The sequence below is a fragment of the Gambusia affinis genome, linkage group LG09 (assembly GCF_019740435.1).
Source record: "Gambusia affinis linkage group LG09, SWU_Gaff_1.0, whole genome shotgun sequence".
Taxonomy (NCBI): domain Eukaryota; kingdom Metazoa; phylum Chordata; class Actinopteri; order Cyprinodontiformes; family Poeciliidae; genus Gambusia; species Gambusia affinis.
The window spans coordinates 24,463,587-24,479,191 of NC_057876.1; the positions used below are offsets into that span (position 1 = coordinate 24,463,587).

At 36.4% G+C, this 15,605-nt stretch overlaps 2 protein-coding genes across 4 annotated transcripts in view; one reads left to right on the plus strand and one right to left on the minus strand.

The window, feature by feature from the left end:
- Positions 1–10,000: 10,000 nt before the first annotated feature.
- atox1 (antioxidant 1 copper chaperone) lies at positions 10,001–13,427 on the minus strand. The gene is made up of 4 exons (XM_044126186.1): positions 13,270–13,427; positions 12,489–12,564; positions 11,001–11,151; positions 10,001–10,806 (listed from the first exon to the last, which is right to left on the minus strand). The coding sequence occupies exons 1-3, from the start codon at positions 13,273–13,275 to the stop codon at positions 11,027–11,029; spliced, it is 207 nt and encodes a 68-aa protein (XP_043982121.1). The 5' UTR covers positions 13,276–13,427; the 3' UTR covers positions 10,001–10,806; positions 11,001–11,026.
- A 906-nt stretch (positions 13,428–14,333) lies between these two features.
- The window catches only part of slc36a1 (solute carrier family 36 member 1), a 39,492-nt gene continuing 38,220 nt past the window's right edge, over positions 14,334–15,605 (plus strand). Inside the window, exon 1 of one of the 3 annotated variants that reach the window (XM_044126190.1) lies at positions 14,334–14,490. The gene's annotated coding sequence lies outside the window, so the exon portion shown is untranslated. Of the gene's footprint in view, positions 14,491–14,752; positions 14,841–15,605 lie in introns of those variants that run through there. The other 2 variants (XM_044126191.1, XM_044126189.1) reach the window with 2 other exon arrangements.

The window sequence follows — 15,605 nt, forward strand, 5'->3', positions numbered from 1 at the left end:
CCTTCATTCAGTCAACTGAGATTGAGAGAATTTGCAATGACCAAAAAGAAATAGAAAGGTAAATCAAATAATGTAACTCATGCAAGTTTCTTCAAAGAGTCGTTGCAGCTCCTGATGGTACAGGTCTGACTGAAGACACTCTGTTGTTGTGCTACAGTCTGAAGAAGATGTTGCTCCCAGTGGTCCATCTATAGCAGAATCCCTTTTCTCTGTCATCATTAGAACCAGCCTTCTTTATCAGATTGTTTAGCTTTCCCTGACTCAGATGCTGCTGTCCCAACAGATGATGGCACATCTCTCTAAATTGTTCTTTGGCATGGATGTGTGTGTGCGTATTTGTGTGTCTCTGTGATGGGCTCTCCAGTTTGAACCCTGCCTTTTGCCCAAGGACTGCTGGAGATCTGCACCAGCAACCCTTCAAAGAAAATTGGGTTTAGAAAATGGAAGAACAATGTAAAACTCTTCCGTGTTTTAGCTATAAAGGTGGCAAAAAACACATTTTGTAACATTTGTTTTATGAAATACAAAAAGAAATATAATTGAGTAATTTTTGCAAGTAATTTCTAAAAGTAATGATTTTACTGTTTTTACGGTTTTACTCTTTTTTAAGACTACAAATGCATGTTTTTTCTTTGTTTTATAAAAATATTAGGCGTTCAGTTCAGAAGTAGAGATAAAAATTTGGTTCCATAAAATCAATCAGTTAAAAATCCATTTCTTAAAGTGATTTACAAGAATATCTTGTGAACAGTGAATGTTGCTTCTTCCTTTAATTTAATAATCTCCACACCTTTCAATTGATCGTCAACAGTGTTCACTCTTACTGCACATAACAGTGAGACAAATGTCATCATGTCTCTCCTGTCAGCCCAAAAATAAAATCAGCTGTTCCTCAACACAACACTGTGCATTTTTTACTGTTATGCTTCTTTGTTGTTTCTTTGTTCAGTTGACCAGGTTTTCTTGACAGCTGTTGACCAGACCACAGAGAATGTCACAAATTGTGCATAAAATCCCACAGTTGGTGCAGTGGAACCTATTTTTCTGTGGAAACACATAACACTGGTTCTAAAACACATCCGGGAACCAACCTGCATTGGTGCAAAAGTCCCATCAATGTACTTATGGTTTGGGCCAGCTCAGCTAAATGACCACCTTAGCATGTGATCACTTTCTACAGAAGCTCAGTAATGAACCCTTCATTTAATTCAGATGTGTTGAACAAAACTTCAGCTTTGTTTACCTCTAATCAGCTCTTTACAAACACATTAGCCATCCAGAAAAGCTTTAGGAATGCACGCAGATTGTGATGTTCCATTGCATTTCAGAACAATGCATGAAAGTTATGCTCTTGAAAGTGCTGTCCCACTCTAATATCTCTTCTGTTCTTTTTTGCCGGAAGGACAAATAAACCTTGTAGACTTGTTGCTGACAAAGTCTGGATCTTTTTCCTCGTTGTCCTACTTCTTCACAGAAAGACCTGGATTACTGATCCAAAATCCATGTTTCCAAGAAGCCTTCCCAGCCTAAAAAAGTGTCTGAAATCTTTGTAAACATTTTCATGCACAGTAAAGTTTAGGTTTGCATTTGGGACTATGAGCCAGTAACGAGGACACATTCGGTTCTGGGTAAAAATTCCCAGTCAAAAACCCAGTGTTTCTGTTTTATTCCATCTGAGCATCATAATTATTAAAACAACTTTTTAATTTAACATTACAAATCTTAATGTTTCTGTTTCAAAGCCCCTGAAGGCTTACATTTACAGGAATCAGTGAAGTTTTTTAGCCCTTTGGGGAGTTATTATTAAACTTACTGCCTATGGAACAATTAGTTCTCCACATCTAAGTTAAGTTAGTGTAAGTTATTTTATTAAATTAATGTTCAAACACCTGTCTGAAAAGGACAGCCACACATTTCCCCTGACTCTCTCTGAGCTTAGGGGGTTTATTTGTTGTTTTTATTTCCTCTGCTGCTCCTGTCTGTTCCCACAGACCAGACCAGACCAGTGCAGATGTGAAGAACAGCTGCGGCATCAGGAAGTAGGACGAAGAGATGAAGTGAGGGAGGGGGTGAAAGCTGCAATGCAACGTGGCATTTTTCCATTCTGCCTAAAAATCCAGCTGCTGATGGAGAGGAGGTGTTGTTAGAACATGACTCTCTCTTCTCTCCTCCCATCTGTTCTGATTGCCTTTTATTCTCCCTTCTCTCCTCTCACACCCTGTTCTCTTTGCCTTCTCCTCACTTTTTCTTGTAAACGTGGCAGCTACGCCTGACTGCTTAACAAGATAAAAAAAATGCTGCAATCACACTTTATTTTTGCCTGCTGCTGTTTGATTGTCTAAGTGCAGCTCAGCAGTTTGAAGCCTGTAAAGATCCTAAACTCAATAAGATTAGAGCTCCAATGTGGCCACAAGGCAAAAGACAGCAAAGACAACAATATTGAGCACAATTAGGCGGTCCAAGCAACTCCTTTGCCACGTCAGTGAGTTTAAAGTGAAAATGAATTAGAGAAAAATGAAGACCAGATGAAGCTGGAAGATCATACTGAGAACATCTGCTGAAAATGTCTGATGTTTTTTTCTTTATTTTTTTGTCTTTGCCATCCAGATCCAGATGCTGACTGGCTGATTGATTTCAGTTTCTGAGAAGGAGAAAGTCTGGAGGATGGTGGCACAATGCCACATTTTCTCAAAATCATGTAGTTTATTTAATTAAGCTTGACTTTTCTATAAACTAAAAAAAAATAAAAAATTAATTAAATTGATTTATGTGTCCAAACAGTGTGTGATGCTAAGACGGAGCCTATTTTCAATAAAAAAAAAAAAAAAGAGATGGGTTTCACAGCATGGTTTTGCTCTTTGGTTGACACATCAACTACTGTTTGCAGCTGCCCTTGCTTTTATTCTGAAATTCATTCTTTAAACCATCAAACTTTCTTTTTGCCTCTACACTGTTTCTGATAGCATTGTGTGTAAACTTTGAGACTCTTGTAATCTATGAAGACTAGAAGACTAAAATCTGGTATTTTTCTTTAGTTTGCACAGCAGCTTCATATTTAGACACTGTGCAAATTTCTGTTTGCATTCTTAAGATAGAAGCTTATTTGTTACCTGTTTGAAATCTAACAATCCGGTGGTCCGAAACATTGAGAAAATGTATTCAGTGTCAGATGTTCTTTCATATATGCATTATTTTGCTGCTACAATCCAGAACATAAACATTTTGTGGTTTAGATGATGTGAAGCATGCTGACCAGTTCTTCTAACCACACCCTGTGATCTAACTGATCCTCTGAGGATGATTCTGGAAACCTGACTGTAGCCGTCCCTTACAAATCCTGGAAACCTGTGGTGGACTCCTCAGCGGCGAGCTCTTGTGGAGTCCTCTGCGTTTGTGTAATTACAGCCTGAAACCTTCCATCAGGTGGAAGTGTGGCAGCTCTGACAGACTGTTTTCAGGATCGTCTAAATCCCAGACCTCCTTTGAAAGCAAAACATGTTGCTACATTTCATCTTCACAGTGTCTACTTAATTTAGGTGTAAAATATAGAACTTTATACATATAGAAATTTTTTACAAACTTCTTACTCGATGGTAAATATATCTACTTGGAAAGCAAGCTTGAAATCATAAAAAATGTTTTCTAAAACTGCTTCATTTTTGAGGTTTCCATGTTAAATTCATTTTTAGTTTGTTTTCATGCAACTGATCGGAGGCACAGAGAAGCAAACATGTCATTTACACCTCAAGGAAGGTTCCTATGAGCAAAAATACTCAGAACATTAACATATGGCTTTATTTCTGTGTGTTTGTTTAGCAAGAGTAGCAGGAAGAGAAATAGAAGAAGCAGGCTCAGAGTGACTAAAGGCAAAACATCTATTAAGCAGAAAAGGGCTGTTTAGTAGCAAGTCATTCCAGGAGCCAGTGGGTCTGAAGAGAGTTTAAAAATAGCTTTGAAGTCCTTTGTTGTGTTTAGATTCTTATTTTGTTCTAAAATTTTAACATTTATGCTGAGGAGAACAAAATTATAAGCATATGGCCAGAATCCTCCTACATTTTTAAAATAAAAGTAAATTTTCTCCTTCTTGTTTGATTATAAATGTTTTTAGTCTGTTTTATTTTTGGATTTATGCAATAATTTGGTTACCACCAAGTTGTGAACTACTGAAATTTCACCTCAGACATGAAAACATACAGCATCTTACATATCAGCATTATTTGTTACACAAAGATGAGACTAAAGCAGCAGGAGGGAAAGAAACAGAAAGGTGCAGTTGATTAAAGGCACTTTAGTATCTGAATATGAGCAGTATGACAACATCTAAGAACTGCCTGAAAACATCATGAAAGCAAGCAACCAACATGCATTTGCATTTCATATTCTTTCTTCTTTTAGGTCAGATGAACTTCAGTGTTTCACTCAGGAAATCCATTTTCCACCTGTAGCCCAGGAATCTGCAACTGCAATCCACTGGCACTTTCTATCCTTTTAAGTCTTGCTAGAATACATTGATTGTGTATTTTTCCATTTTAATTATTAGTTTCCTCCTGTTGGATGAGTAAACAAACCCGAAGTGAGTGAGATGTTAGTCTCACTCACTTCGACACATAACTCTGTCACAGGTTATGTGAAACCACTGCGTTTCCTCAGTGATGTTGTTTCTATTTTTTTAAAAAAAAGATGTTTCTTCTTTACTGTAACCCAAGTGAGATGAACAAATTTTAAGGATTTGTTTATTGTTTATGATCAACATTGTTGTAGGACCCAAATGAAGAACACAGAAGAATAAATATAAAGATTTAATGAAAGAATATGGCAAAACAAACTCACAAAAATCAAAGAATGAACTCAATCTACCCAAACCACTCAGCAACCTGCGATCCCAACAGTTCCTTGCAATTAAGATTCTTCAAACATATTTCTTTAGATTCTCACATGTTGATAACTGATGAAAATGTACAAAAATTGCAAGAAAAATTCCATTTCACTGTAGGTCCATGTCCAACACACAACATCTAAGCCAGGCACTAAGCTGCAGTCAAACAGTTCTTACAAAGAACAGAAAAAAACAAGGATTCTGTCTCTTTAGAGGTGAATTCATCAAACTGAACATTTTTTATCATCAAACTGTACCTGAACTTTCCACGTTCACCTTGTTTACAGTGATTTGCACAAAGATAAGCACCCTTTCAAGAGAAGAAAATCATGTTTGTGTTTGAAACATTGTGGGTGGTCCATCGCCTTAACCATTGGTTCCCAAAGTCGGTCCTCGAGGGCCGGCGTCCTGAATGTTTTAGTTCTCTCCATGGCTGTAGTAACAAACTTTCCAGCATGTCAATGTTCTTCTTAGGCCCTCCAATGAAACATTATTTGATCCAGGTACTCTAAACCAGGGAGAAAACTAAAACTAGTAGGATGCCGGCCCTCAAGGACAGACTTTGGGCACCACTGGCCTAAACATTTTATGAAAACCCAATAGCAGGCTGAAGGACAGAAATTAGGTCAGAAACAAGCATTTTAAGCAGAGAAAAAAATCTGTTAGGTAATAAATAAATTACAACTAAAAGCCAATGATTGCATAGATTGCACAAAAAAAAGAGAGAGACAGACGAGGAGAGAAGGACTTGGTGTCCAAAGAAAAACGCCAAAACAAAATCAGAAGCAAAACAGAATAAATGAAACAAAGAACAGCTGCAAAAACAAGAAGACCCCTTAAACTCTTAAAATAGAAGAACTTTAAATGTTATCTTCACAAATTGTCTTTTTTCTTTCCTCTTACATATTGATTTTGTTTATGTGTTTATTATACATTTTGCTGATAATGGTCTAGGAAATTATTTTGATAGACAAAATTCTAGTAATGTAGCTGTTATAATCGGTGTCCTCTTCTCTGCTCTCATGGATGATTCCAGATTAGGAAAAGGTTTTCATCTTTGGAATGCAAATAAAAGGAATCTCTGCATCTGAAGCAAGTCAAAACAAGACAGCTGCATGAAACAGTAAAAAAGGAAGATAAGAAAAAATACATTCTTTTGTGGCATTGTGATGTTTTAGGATTCCCTCAACATTGTGTAAATTCTCATCAGCAAAATACAGTTGAAACAAGATGTTCATATATCCTTCAGCATTCAGTCACATTCTACAGAAACACTTTTAATAACCAAATTATCTTATTCAGGTGTGTCAGACATCTAAAGTTTTGCAGTTGACTGGCATCACGGACTGAAGTTTGAAACATGTGACTGCAACGACTTTTCCTTTATTTAGGTCAAGTCTGATTACCAAAATTATTTATTTCTGCTAAATGGCAGAAGAAGGAGCAAGACATAATAGCCTGGACACAATGCACATTAAAGTGTGACAATACTCCATTTTTAACAGTTTATGGTGGAAAGAAAAACGACAAGTCTACCAAACACAAAATAACTTCAAACCATAACGTTTTGACAAAATATTTTTGAACTAAAGAGAAGGTGGTAGCTCCATGAATAAGAAGTAAATATTAACCACAAAGAATTTCTTTCATCAAGCACAGGATGATTAATTCCACCAAACAGTGAGGCAATCTACAGGTGAGACTCCCACCAAGACGTAAAGCCGCAGAGTCGACTGAGTGTTTGCTCTTGTCCATCAGGCTGCGCGTTTCGCTGACTGGCTGTAACCTTCTGGTGATGGGTGAGTTGGTTTTGGCACACAGGGCAGGGTGTGACAGCTATAACTGCACCCTGAGCCACCATTTCTCAACCTCTGAGATACATATGCAGTCATATGTCATGATATAATCTTATACCACCAGTCAACTGAGGATTGTGTGCTAAATACAAAAATACCAGCATTAGAAAACGTACAGTGCCTTGCAAAAGTGTGATTACCCCTTAATCATATTAGGACTTGTTGTGATGGGACAACAACACAACCTATGAGCAAAGCTGCCATGGTGTAGACCCGAGGGGTTCCAGTAGCTGCATTTCAATAACCATAAACTTACACAGTGAAATTATGAAAATGAATTTGCTTAGTGGAAACACGACAAACTCACATTTTCCGATTAAAAGCTTTTGCATGTCAAAATATATGTATTTCTTAAAACTGAAATGGAAACATTTATTTTTGCATGACTCAAGTCATGTGACCAACAGCCAGATGTTACTACTGGCAAAAAAGCTGAAGACAAGAGAAAGTAGTAGGAGGATGATGTTTTTTTTTTTTTTTGTAAACATGCAGCTGGCTCTAGCAGACTCTCACAGCATCACACAGTTTATAAAATGGTTGTGTGTCATTTGAATGTGTTGAATCCATAGCTCTTTGGTAAAATCACTGAAAAAAGTAGAGATTGTAAACAATGACGTAATTTTTTGCATTGTCTTAAAATTGTAGTTTGCCTATGGTTTTAGCAATAGGAGCAGATGAAGTGAACCAAGTCGTTCAGTCCGTGTTGGCCACGTTTCCCAATATTCAATTAACTTTAAAAGCCTTCTCAGCACTTCAAAGTGACAAACTGAAGCATTAAATATGTCACTGACAAACATTAGCAACTCTTTAGCGATTTCTCCTCTGCTGATGTTTCAAACTTCAACAGAGTCCACGACATTTTTTGTGCTCAAAACATCAGTTTTTAAACTCTTTGTTTTCGGTTCAAAAATAAAAAACTTGTGTGTGAAGTGAACTGAAGCTTTTCTCTGTTCTGTTTTTGAACCTCTTGCTCAAGATTGAGAGGAATTCACCTTTCAGTGATGTGCAGGAAATTCATGCATTTGAGCTGAAAGTACAGCTTCTCCCTGTGAAATCAGAAGCTTTCATAGGCATTATAATGACACCACACTTGTGTACGTAATAGAGTAAGATGAGGAACCCAGTGACGTGCTGACAAACTTGTTATCTGTGGGGTTTGTGCTGTACACAATGAAGCTCTGTTCTCCTCAGTGGTTGGTTCAGACTGAGGCCAGCCAGGGACTCTTCATCCACTGCAGCCTCTACAAAGGATTCAACATGTTCACCATATTTCCACAAAGGCTAAGGAAGCATCAATTATACTGTAGTATCTGTTTGTAGACGTCAGGCCTCAGTAAAACATTTTGTATTTACTGTAAACAGTAGATGGCCTGTTTAAATTACCCTTCATTTTTCATACAATTTCACAATGGTTGTTGTATGTCATCAGGCTCTTCTTCAGCAAAAAAAAAAAAACAAAAAAAAAACCTGGAAGTAAAACAGCAAGTAGGATTAATTCAGTCACTTAAAATCACCTGAAAATAATGGTTCAAAAAGCATTTAAAGGGTTATCTTTATGTTTTTCTCCAGTGATGAGACGTCTCAGAATCAAATGGCAAATTCAACTATGGCAGGCCTGGGACCTCGAGGTGCTATAAGAACAGAAGTGCAGCATGGACTTTATTTATTAATTTCAGCATTAATTGTGTGTGAAATACTTACAAGATGTGCTTGGTATGAAGCAGCTTAAAATGTCTAGCACACTAAATATTCAGTGCCTTTCAAAAAACCAACCAACCAAACAAAAATCCCCCAAGATACGTCCTTGAATTTTCACACTTTTCAACATTACAACCATAAACTTAAATGAACTTCATAAAAACCGATGAAAGAGGTCCTGATAAGCAGCATTAATGCTTTCAATAAAAGAAAACAGTTAAAATAGTGACAAAGAGAAGGAAATCCACCTCTGCCAGATGTACACATTAAAAAACACACACAAAAAAACATATATTTAATTGCTTTTTAAGGTTACACCCTCTACCCCGTTCTTTTCCTTGGCTCTGTGTGTAGACAGCGTGATCATCTATTTAAATAGCAGAACCATGCAGTACTGCACTTTATTTGGACTTTTATTCTTCTGCTGAATCCTATATCAGTGTCAATATTGTCTTTTATGATAAGGCCTGGATCTGGACTTGATTGCCCCATTAATCCTGTCTATGGACGTCATGGTTAGATCTTCTGTATTATCATTTCATGTTGAGTGGCTCTCACTGAAAAAGGTGCTGTTCAAATTCTTCTGTGTGAGACATAATAATCAATATTTGTAGTGGGATCTAAACCATTCTATGGCTTTTTAAAATTTTTATTTAGGATACTGTATCTTCCACATATAAACGTCCATATTAATGTGATATATACAAACATTAGCTTAGAGGTGTTACATAATGCAGCTTATCTTGGAAGAATCAAGTTGATAACATGCTTTACAGGATTTTGCGTTTTATGAATTTGGTAAACCGCTGGATTGATTTATATAGAACACTGGTTTAAAAAAATATATGTTTTCCCTCTGCAACCAATCTCTGTCCACTTCAGAAAAACTCAAACATCTTAAGTGGGAGGCGTTCTTTCTTTAAAACATTTCTCACACTTGAAGCGTATTTGTCCCGCAGTGCCTCCTGGTGGTTGAAATGTAGATTCAAACTGACACCTTAGCTTAGTGAAAGTCTCCTAAAGGTTGGGTTAGGAGAGGTTTATTGAGCTCAGCTCATGTAAAAATGTGACCAACACCAGCAGCCAATAAATGCAAATTGAGATGAATAACTAATTCACTGCCTTCTGATAGTTTAGTCACACTGAACCTTTATCTCTAACACCTGCATTTATCTATTTCCTCTTTTTTGTTCTCATATTGCAACCAATAGTGACCAACATGAACCTCATCATATCTCAAGTCTTTACCATGTACTACAGTAGGACTAAAAATATTTTTAACATTAGATAAAAATGAAATCTTCATTCATTACCATAAAATAGAAAAAAAAGATCTAGTTTGTAGCTTTATGGTCTTATTGCTCATTTCACAGCATTTTAATAAGAAACCTGCCACCTAAGTATGGTTCAGTGCAAACAATAAAAAAAATATAAAATTAAAACAAGTCTAACTGCATGTAAATGGCAACATGTCTGTCCTGAAAAAACCTGAGAAAACCGCTTTGACTCCAAGAGTAGTGGTAGATTTAATAGATATAGATTTATAGATCTAATAAAATATGGGGACAGGTTTGACACAGAATTGATTTTATTTCCATTGTGCGTGAATAAGGCATTCTGAGAATCAAATTTACTTTTCTCCCACTTCAGGAAAAGGATGGTGGTAACATAAACACAGATACACAGATGCCAGTCATCGAATCTACATGATTACGATTTATAGGATGTCTGATGATTTGTAGTGTAAAAAAGTGGTAATCCTTAAACGGCAAAAACATGCTTATCTTCCCACCCCGAATTATAACTTTCGAAGCAGTGTCGGATAGCATTTGCCGTCAATAATACTGAGTCTATGTAAAAGCAAAAGGACCAACAGTTCATTTTATTTAAAACGGATACAGGGAATGTTCTTGAACTGCTCTGAAGGAAGACTATAAGGATCGTTTAGGAGGTTTAAGAGAATGTTCACCACAAACAGTAACAGACATTCTTTAAGCTTCAACTGAAAGTCTTCCAAACTACAGGGGACGTCCCACTCTGGCTCTTACATTAAAGCACAATGTGGAAATTATAGCAAATTGGAGAAAGAGCAGGATTTCAAATACTAAATTTTATACCACCACAAAAACGTCCAATGATCTATCAAGCCAACTTGAAGTTTTTATTTTCTTTTTTCCAAACCTAAATGCATGATAACATCCTCCACCAAGAGCTATTTGTCAACTGTCAGCTTTTAATGAAGGTGCTCAACCTGAGAGAGTTTGCCTCCCAGGTCTTTTCCAAGCACATGGGTTGATGAGGCGTGGCACCTTTGGGGTCTCCTGGTAATTGATTTCAAGTCTAGCTTAATTCTTCAATTTACAGCAGCAGGGTTTCCTAAAACAAAAGATAATTCAACATTTCACTTTTAAGTAATGAATACAGTTTAAACAGTTTCAGAAACATTAAATGTATAAAGACTTTTGCAGACTATGTTTTAATTCACAAACGCATCAAGAAAAAGCTAAAGGTCTTAACAGCAATCATTAACATGAACATGGACTTTAACTCTATTGTCAGCACAGTGTCACCTGTTAAACATATGAAGCAGACTCCTTCATTTAGTGCCATTGTACTTGACTTCCTTTCCACATTTCTTCAGCGTCTCCATGAGAACATCCACATCCTTGTCTGACTCGATCCAAACCAGCTTCTTGGGAAGGTCGATCTCAAACTTCACATCTGAGAGCCAAAAACAGGAATAGAAACATTGACTGGAAACAAACAGAAATTCCTCTTTATATCTGCTTCTCTTTCTAATATGAATGAAATATTTTTCAGCTCTCTTTGATCTGACTGTGAAGGAGGATTAGCAGAATAGATTTTCTTTATCTTGTTGAAAAGTCACAGCTTAGAAAGTGGGACTGGAACAAAATTGAAAAAGGGAACTGAAATTTGGCTTTTAAACAATTTAATGGCCAAGTCAAATAAAAGGGAAACAAACAAGCTGTTCAGGATCAGGTGACCGAGCGGCTGAGTCAACACTAGGACCAAAGAAGTCACGAGTGGAAGCAATACAAGCTGCCTGTAAGCATTTCTTGATCTGTCTCTGGCATGCAGCGTCAAGGACCCGTTTGCATTGATATGAAATACCTTCTCACAAAACTCAAATTAGGACTTGTTTGCACAGAACTGTAAGTTGTCATAAACTAAATCTAATTCAATATCTTGACATACAGTGCTTTTAAAACATACCTTACCATTGTTACGCCTAAATTTCCCCAATGTGGGACAATAAAGAGTTTTACTATTCTAAGAATTATTCACAACAATGGACGTTTTACCATTTTATTGCTTTTACAAATCTGTCATGATCAGCAAAATATGGATATTATGACAAAAAATTCTTACCAAAAAAAACAATTCAGTTTAATGACAAAATGAAAATTAATTTGTACAAAGTAAATAACAAAAAAGATGTTACATAGGATAAGAGAGCAACAACTTTCAATGAATCTTTAATATTGCTATGAAGGATCTTTGGCACTATCTGGTCTATAGACTTATTCTTAATTGGAGAGTTTTCAAGCATGAATGGCTTATGATTAATGCTACAATGTTTAAATAAGATTTAAGTTCAGACTTTGACTAGGCCACTCGAAAACTACAATGGCTTTCATCCATTCTGAAGAGTGTTTTGGATCACTGTCATCACAGCATAACCATTGCAATTATATTTTCACACAAAGTCAATCATATCCCTAACACTTTCCTCTCTATTACCTGTTTAGACATAATGCTTTGTTATTTCTCTGTCTTTTTTGTTTCTTCTTCTATTGTAACCAGTTCTGTGTCTTTTTATAATAGCAATTTTTTATTTTCCTTTTCATCTCTCGTAAAACACAAACTTCCTGCGCAAAATTTTTAACATTGATATTATTTGTAAATGTATGCATTTTGTGCAGTGGATGAGTGCCAAAAAACAATGAGAAGGAAAGAGAGGTGAAGCTATGCCAGTGCTTCCAGTGAGACCAGAAATAAAAGTGGAACAGAAGATGACAGAGATGTGTCGATATTACCTCCAAGCTTGTTGAGGATTCTAGTAACGGCTCCAGAGCACCCTTCACAGGTCATCGCCACCTCAAACTCGTGCTTCTGTGACAGACAGAGAATTTATTTAGCTGTAAATTTAGAATTTCATGATGAATAGAAAACTACTGCAATAAAGTCTGAGGAAAAATATCCTAAGATGATTGAAATGTACTAATTTCCAACAAGAGGTTAAGAAAATTTCTTTTGAAGTGCAACTGAATTTCTGGGTTATATTGACTCTTTGATATTGTTTTCATTTGTTGATAAGTACATTTGTGGTTCTTTAAAAAACGGGTTAATGATTAATTGAAAGTCTGACGTGGAAGATGAAGTAAAAAAAAAAGTTACTATTGTGGCTAGTATGTGCATTTTATAAGAAGGAAGAGTAAAACTGATCTGATTGGAGGGGGACAAAACGGACATTCCTGAAGCAAGCATTGCAAAATAGAACAAAGCCTGAAAATACAAATGTTTTCAAGTATACTGGTCCAGACATGAAAATATCTACAGCAAAATGTAAAAATTCATAGACATTACAGGAGCCTTGAATATGATCTGTTGTGATGATGGCAATTCTTAAACATACTTCATGCTAAACGAACTGGCTTATTATTTTTAATGGCTGTTACATAACTCGTGACTAATAAACGGTTCAGCTGACGGACGTATGGAGTCTTAGTTTGTTGAAGGCTAAACTAAAAACATTTGCCACGTACTAAAGCTAGAACACGTCCAGGAACAAGCTGAAATTACTTAAAAGTAACTCACAACCATATTGTCAGTGACGTGTCGCGCTTAGCGAGCTGACCAACTCCGGGTTTTCAATTTTTATCAACTTGGAAATGTCGCCAAAGACTACATAAACCTAAAAAACAGGATACTACCTGCCTGATTCACCACTTTCAAGCTAAGCACGGCAGCATAACAGGATATCCGGTATTGAAAATGTGTAAAGTAATAAAAGACAATGTATTGTGAAAGATTTTGGTTTGCTTATAAAAAAATTAAATGTATGTTGGCATATTACGTGTTGGCATATAAAGCTCAAGCAAAACATCCTAAATTAAATAAAACAACGTGACGTAAAGCTACACAGTTCCGCTTTGCCACCTTTTCATTTTATTTTGAAAAACTTGACAAAAACCATCTAGCTACGTAATATAAATAAATATTTGTTCAACATTTCGGACCAAAATCGTAAAAGCTTGTATCATGGTATTAAACTAGTATCTCTTTTAGGCACTTTGGGTTTATGGTTCGCCCAAAAATTGTTTTTAAATTCTCTCTGACCATATCATCCTAATCGTGTCTCTCTATGTCGCTGATCCGAACCGATTTTGTTTTTCAAAATAAAAGCTTTTTTAAATGACATTGCAATAAAATTAAAAACTATTTATTATTATTATTATTATTATTATTATTATTATTATTATTATTATTATTATTATTATTATTATTATTATTATTATTATTATTATTATTATTATTATTATTCCGCTGTACCCGGTTCTCCCTCTCTTCAGCGGTCAAGAGAGGAACTTCTTGTTGCGTTGCATATTAAAAAGGAGTCTTTTTCTTTAATCGAAATCATATACTTTGCAAAAACCAACCAAACAAAAAAGGAATGCAGTGCAAACTCTGGAACATTTATTTATTTAGCTAGTTGTGCCCAAATCTGCTAATATTATAGGTATATTTTTCGTTTCCCTCACATGCATGACTGATAAAAACAGTCTTTATTTTACTGAGAGGTTTTTCCGACTCTATAGCAAAGGAACGTCGAACGTAATTGGTTGCGTCGGCCCGGGGCTCGGGTCATGTGACTTCACCGCTGTTTGCTGAGAAGAATCGAATTAAATTCTCAATCTGTGTGCAGCACCTCGGCCAGCGCTCTCTTTCAATAGAGCGTAGGACCTCCTGCGGTCAGGTCATCCAGATAAAGGTTGAAGCAGGACAGCAGAGGGACGGAGGCCGAGATATATCATTAAGGTATGCTGGTGTATTATGATGACCGGAGCTGCTGTTTACGAACACAAAGATGGCATCGAAACCTTCAGCTAATGTTGGCTAACGCGATTTGGTTGCGGCACACCAGTTTAGTCCGCCTTTACTCTACCTTCTTGATGTTTTATTAAATGACTATCTGAAGCTGATAATTCAGTGTATCTTATGTTTAAGTGCACATCCCACCCTGGAGACTTCCTAGCTTCGTATTATCCCGGTACCTTTAGCCCGGGGCAGTTCGTTGTCTCATAATTTGATTCACCTGATCGTTTTCCTGGTTATCAGCTTGATGTCCGCTTTGACAACCTGCACGTCTTGCTGGCCAAAGATTACCGGTAATATTGATAGGATTACGGTGTTAATCTGCGTACGGTCTTCAGCTTGTATGTCTGCTTACTCTCATGAAAGGAGAACGACTCTCACTGGAAAATGCTTCCGACTGAAAATTAAGTCTTACAATTGAACAAAGTTGTTGTGCTTTGGCCACACCTTAATCTGACGGGGAGTTATCTGTTTTAAGAGTGAGGTATAGTTTCTCTTTTTATGTTGGGACGTTTGACTGCAAAGATCAGTGTTTTCACCCTTGTTGCCTGGATTAATGCACACATCTATCAGCGCAAGGTACGTGCTTAGTCATGATACGACGTGACTTTCTGGAAGCAGGATGGTCTTCAATAAAAATAAGAATCTCATGGAAAACGTTAAACAACATGAGAATCAAAAAGTCCAACATGATTGGACATTTTGAATTGCTGTTTATATTATAAAATAAAAACAGCAATTCCTATTTCTAAAATAGATGTCATTTCACCAATTTTATAATTGCTTTGTATATCATTTAGTCATTTTTATTTTCATTCTTACCATAAATGTAGGATAAGTAGTCTGCTAGGTAGCAAACTGGGTTTAACTTCCCAAATATAGTTTTTCAAACATTGCCTTACAGGAGTAATGGATGGCCTCCACACAGCATGATTCTGCCACCACTTCTTTTAGTTTCCACTTAATCCACTGCTTTTTGCAATCAGAAAAGCCTACAAGATTTTACAAATTTAGCTCTTGTAAGCAAGAAATAAAATTTGTATTGCAATCAGGAACAA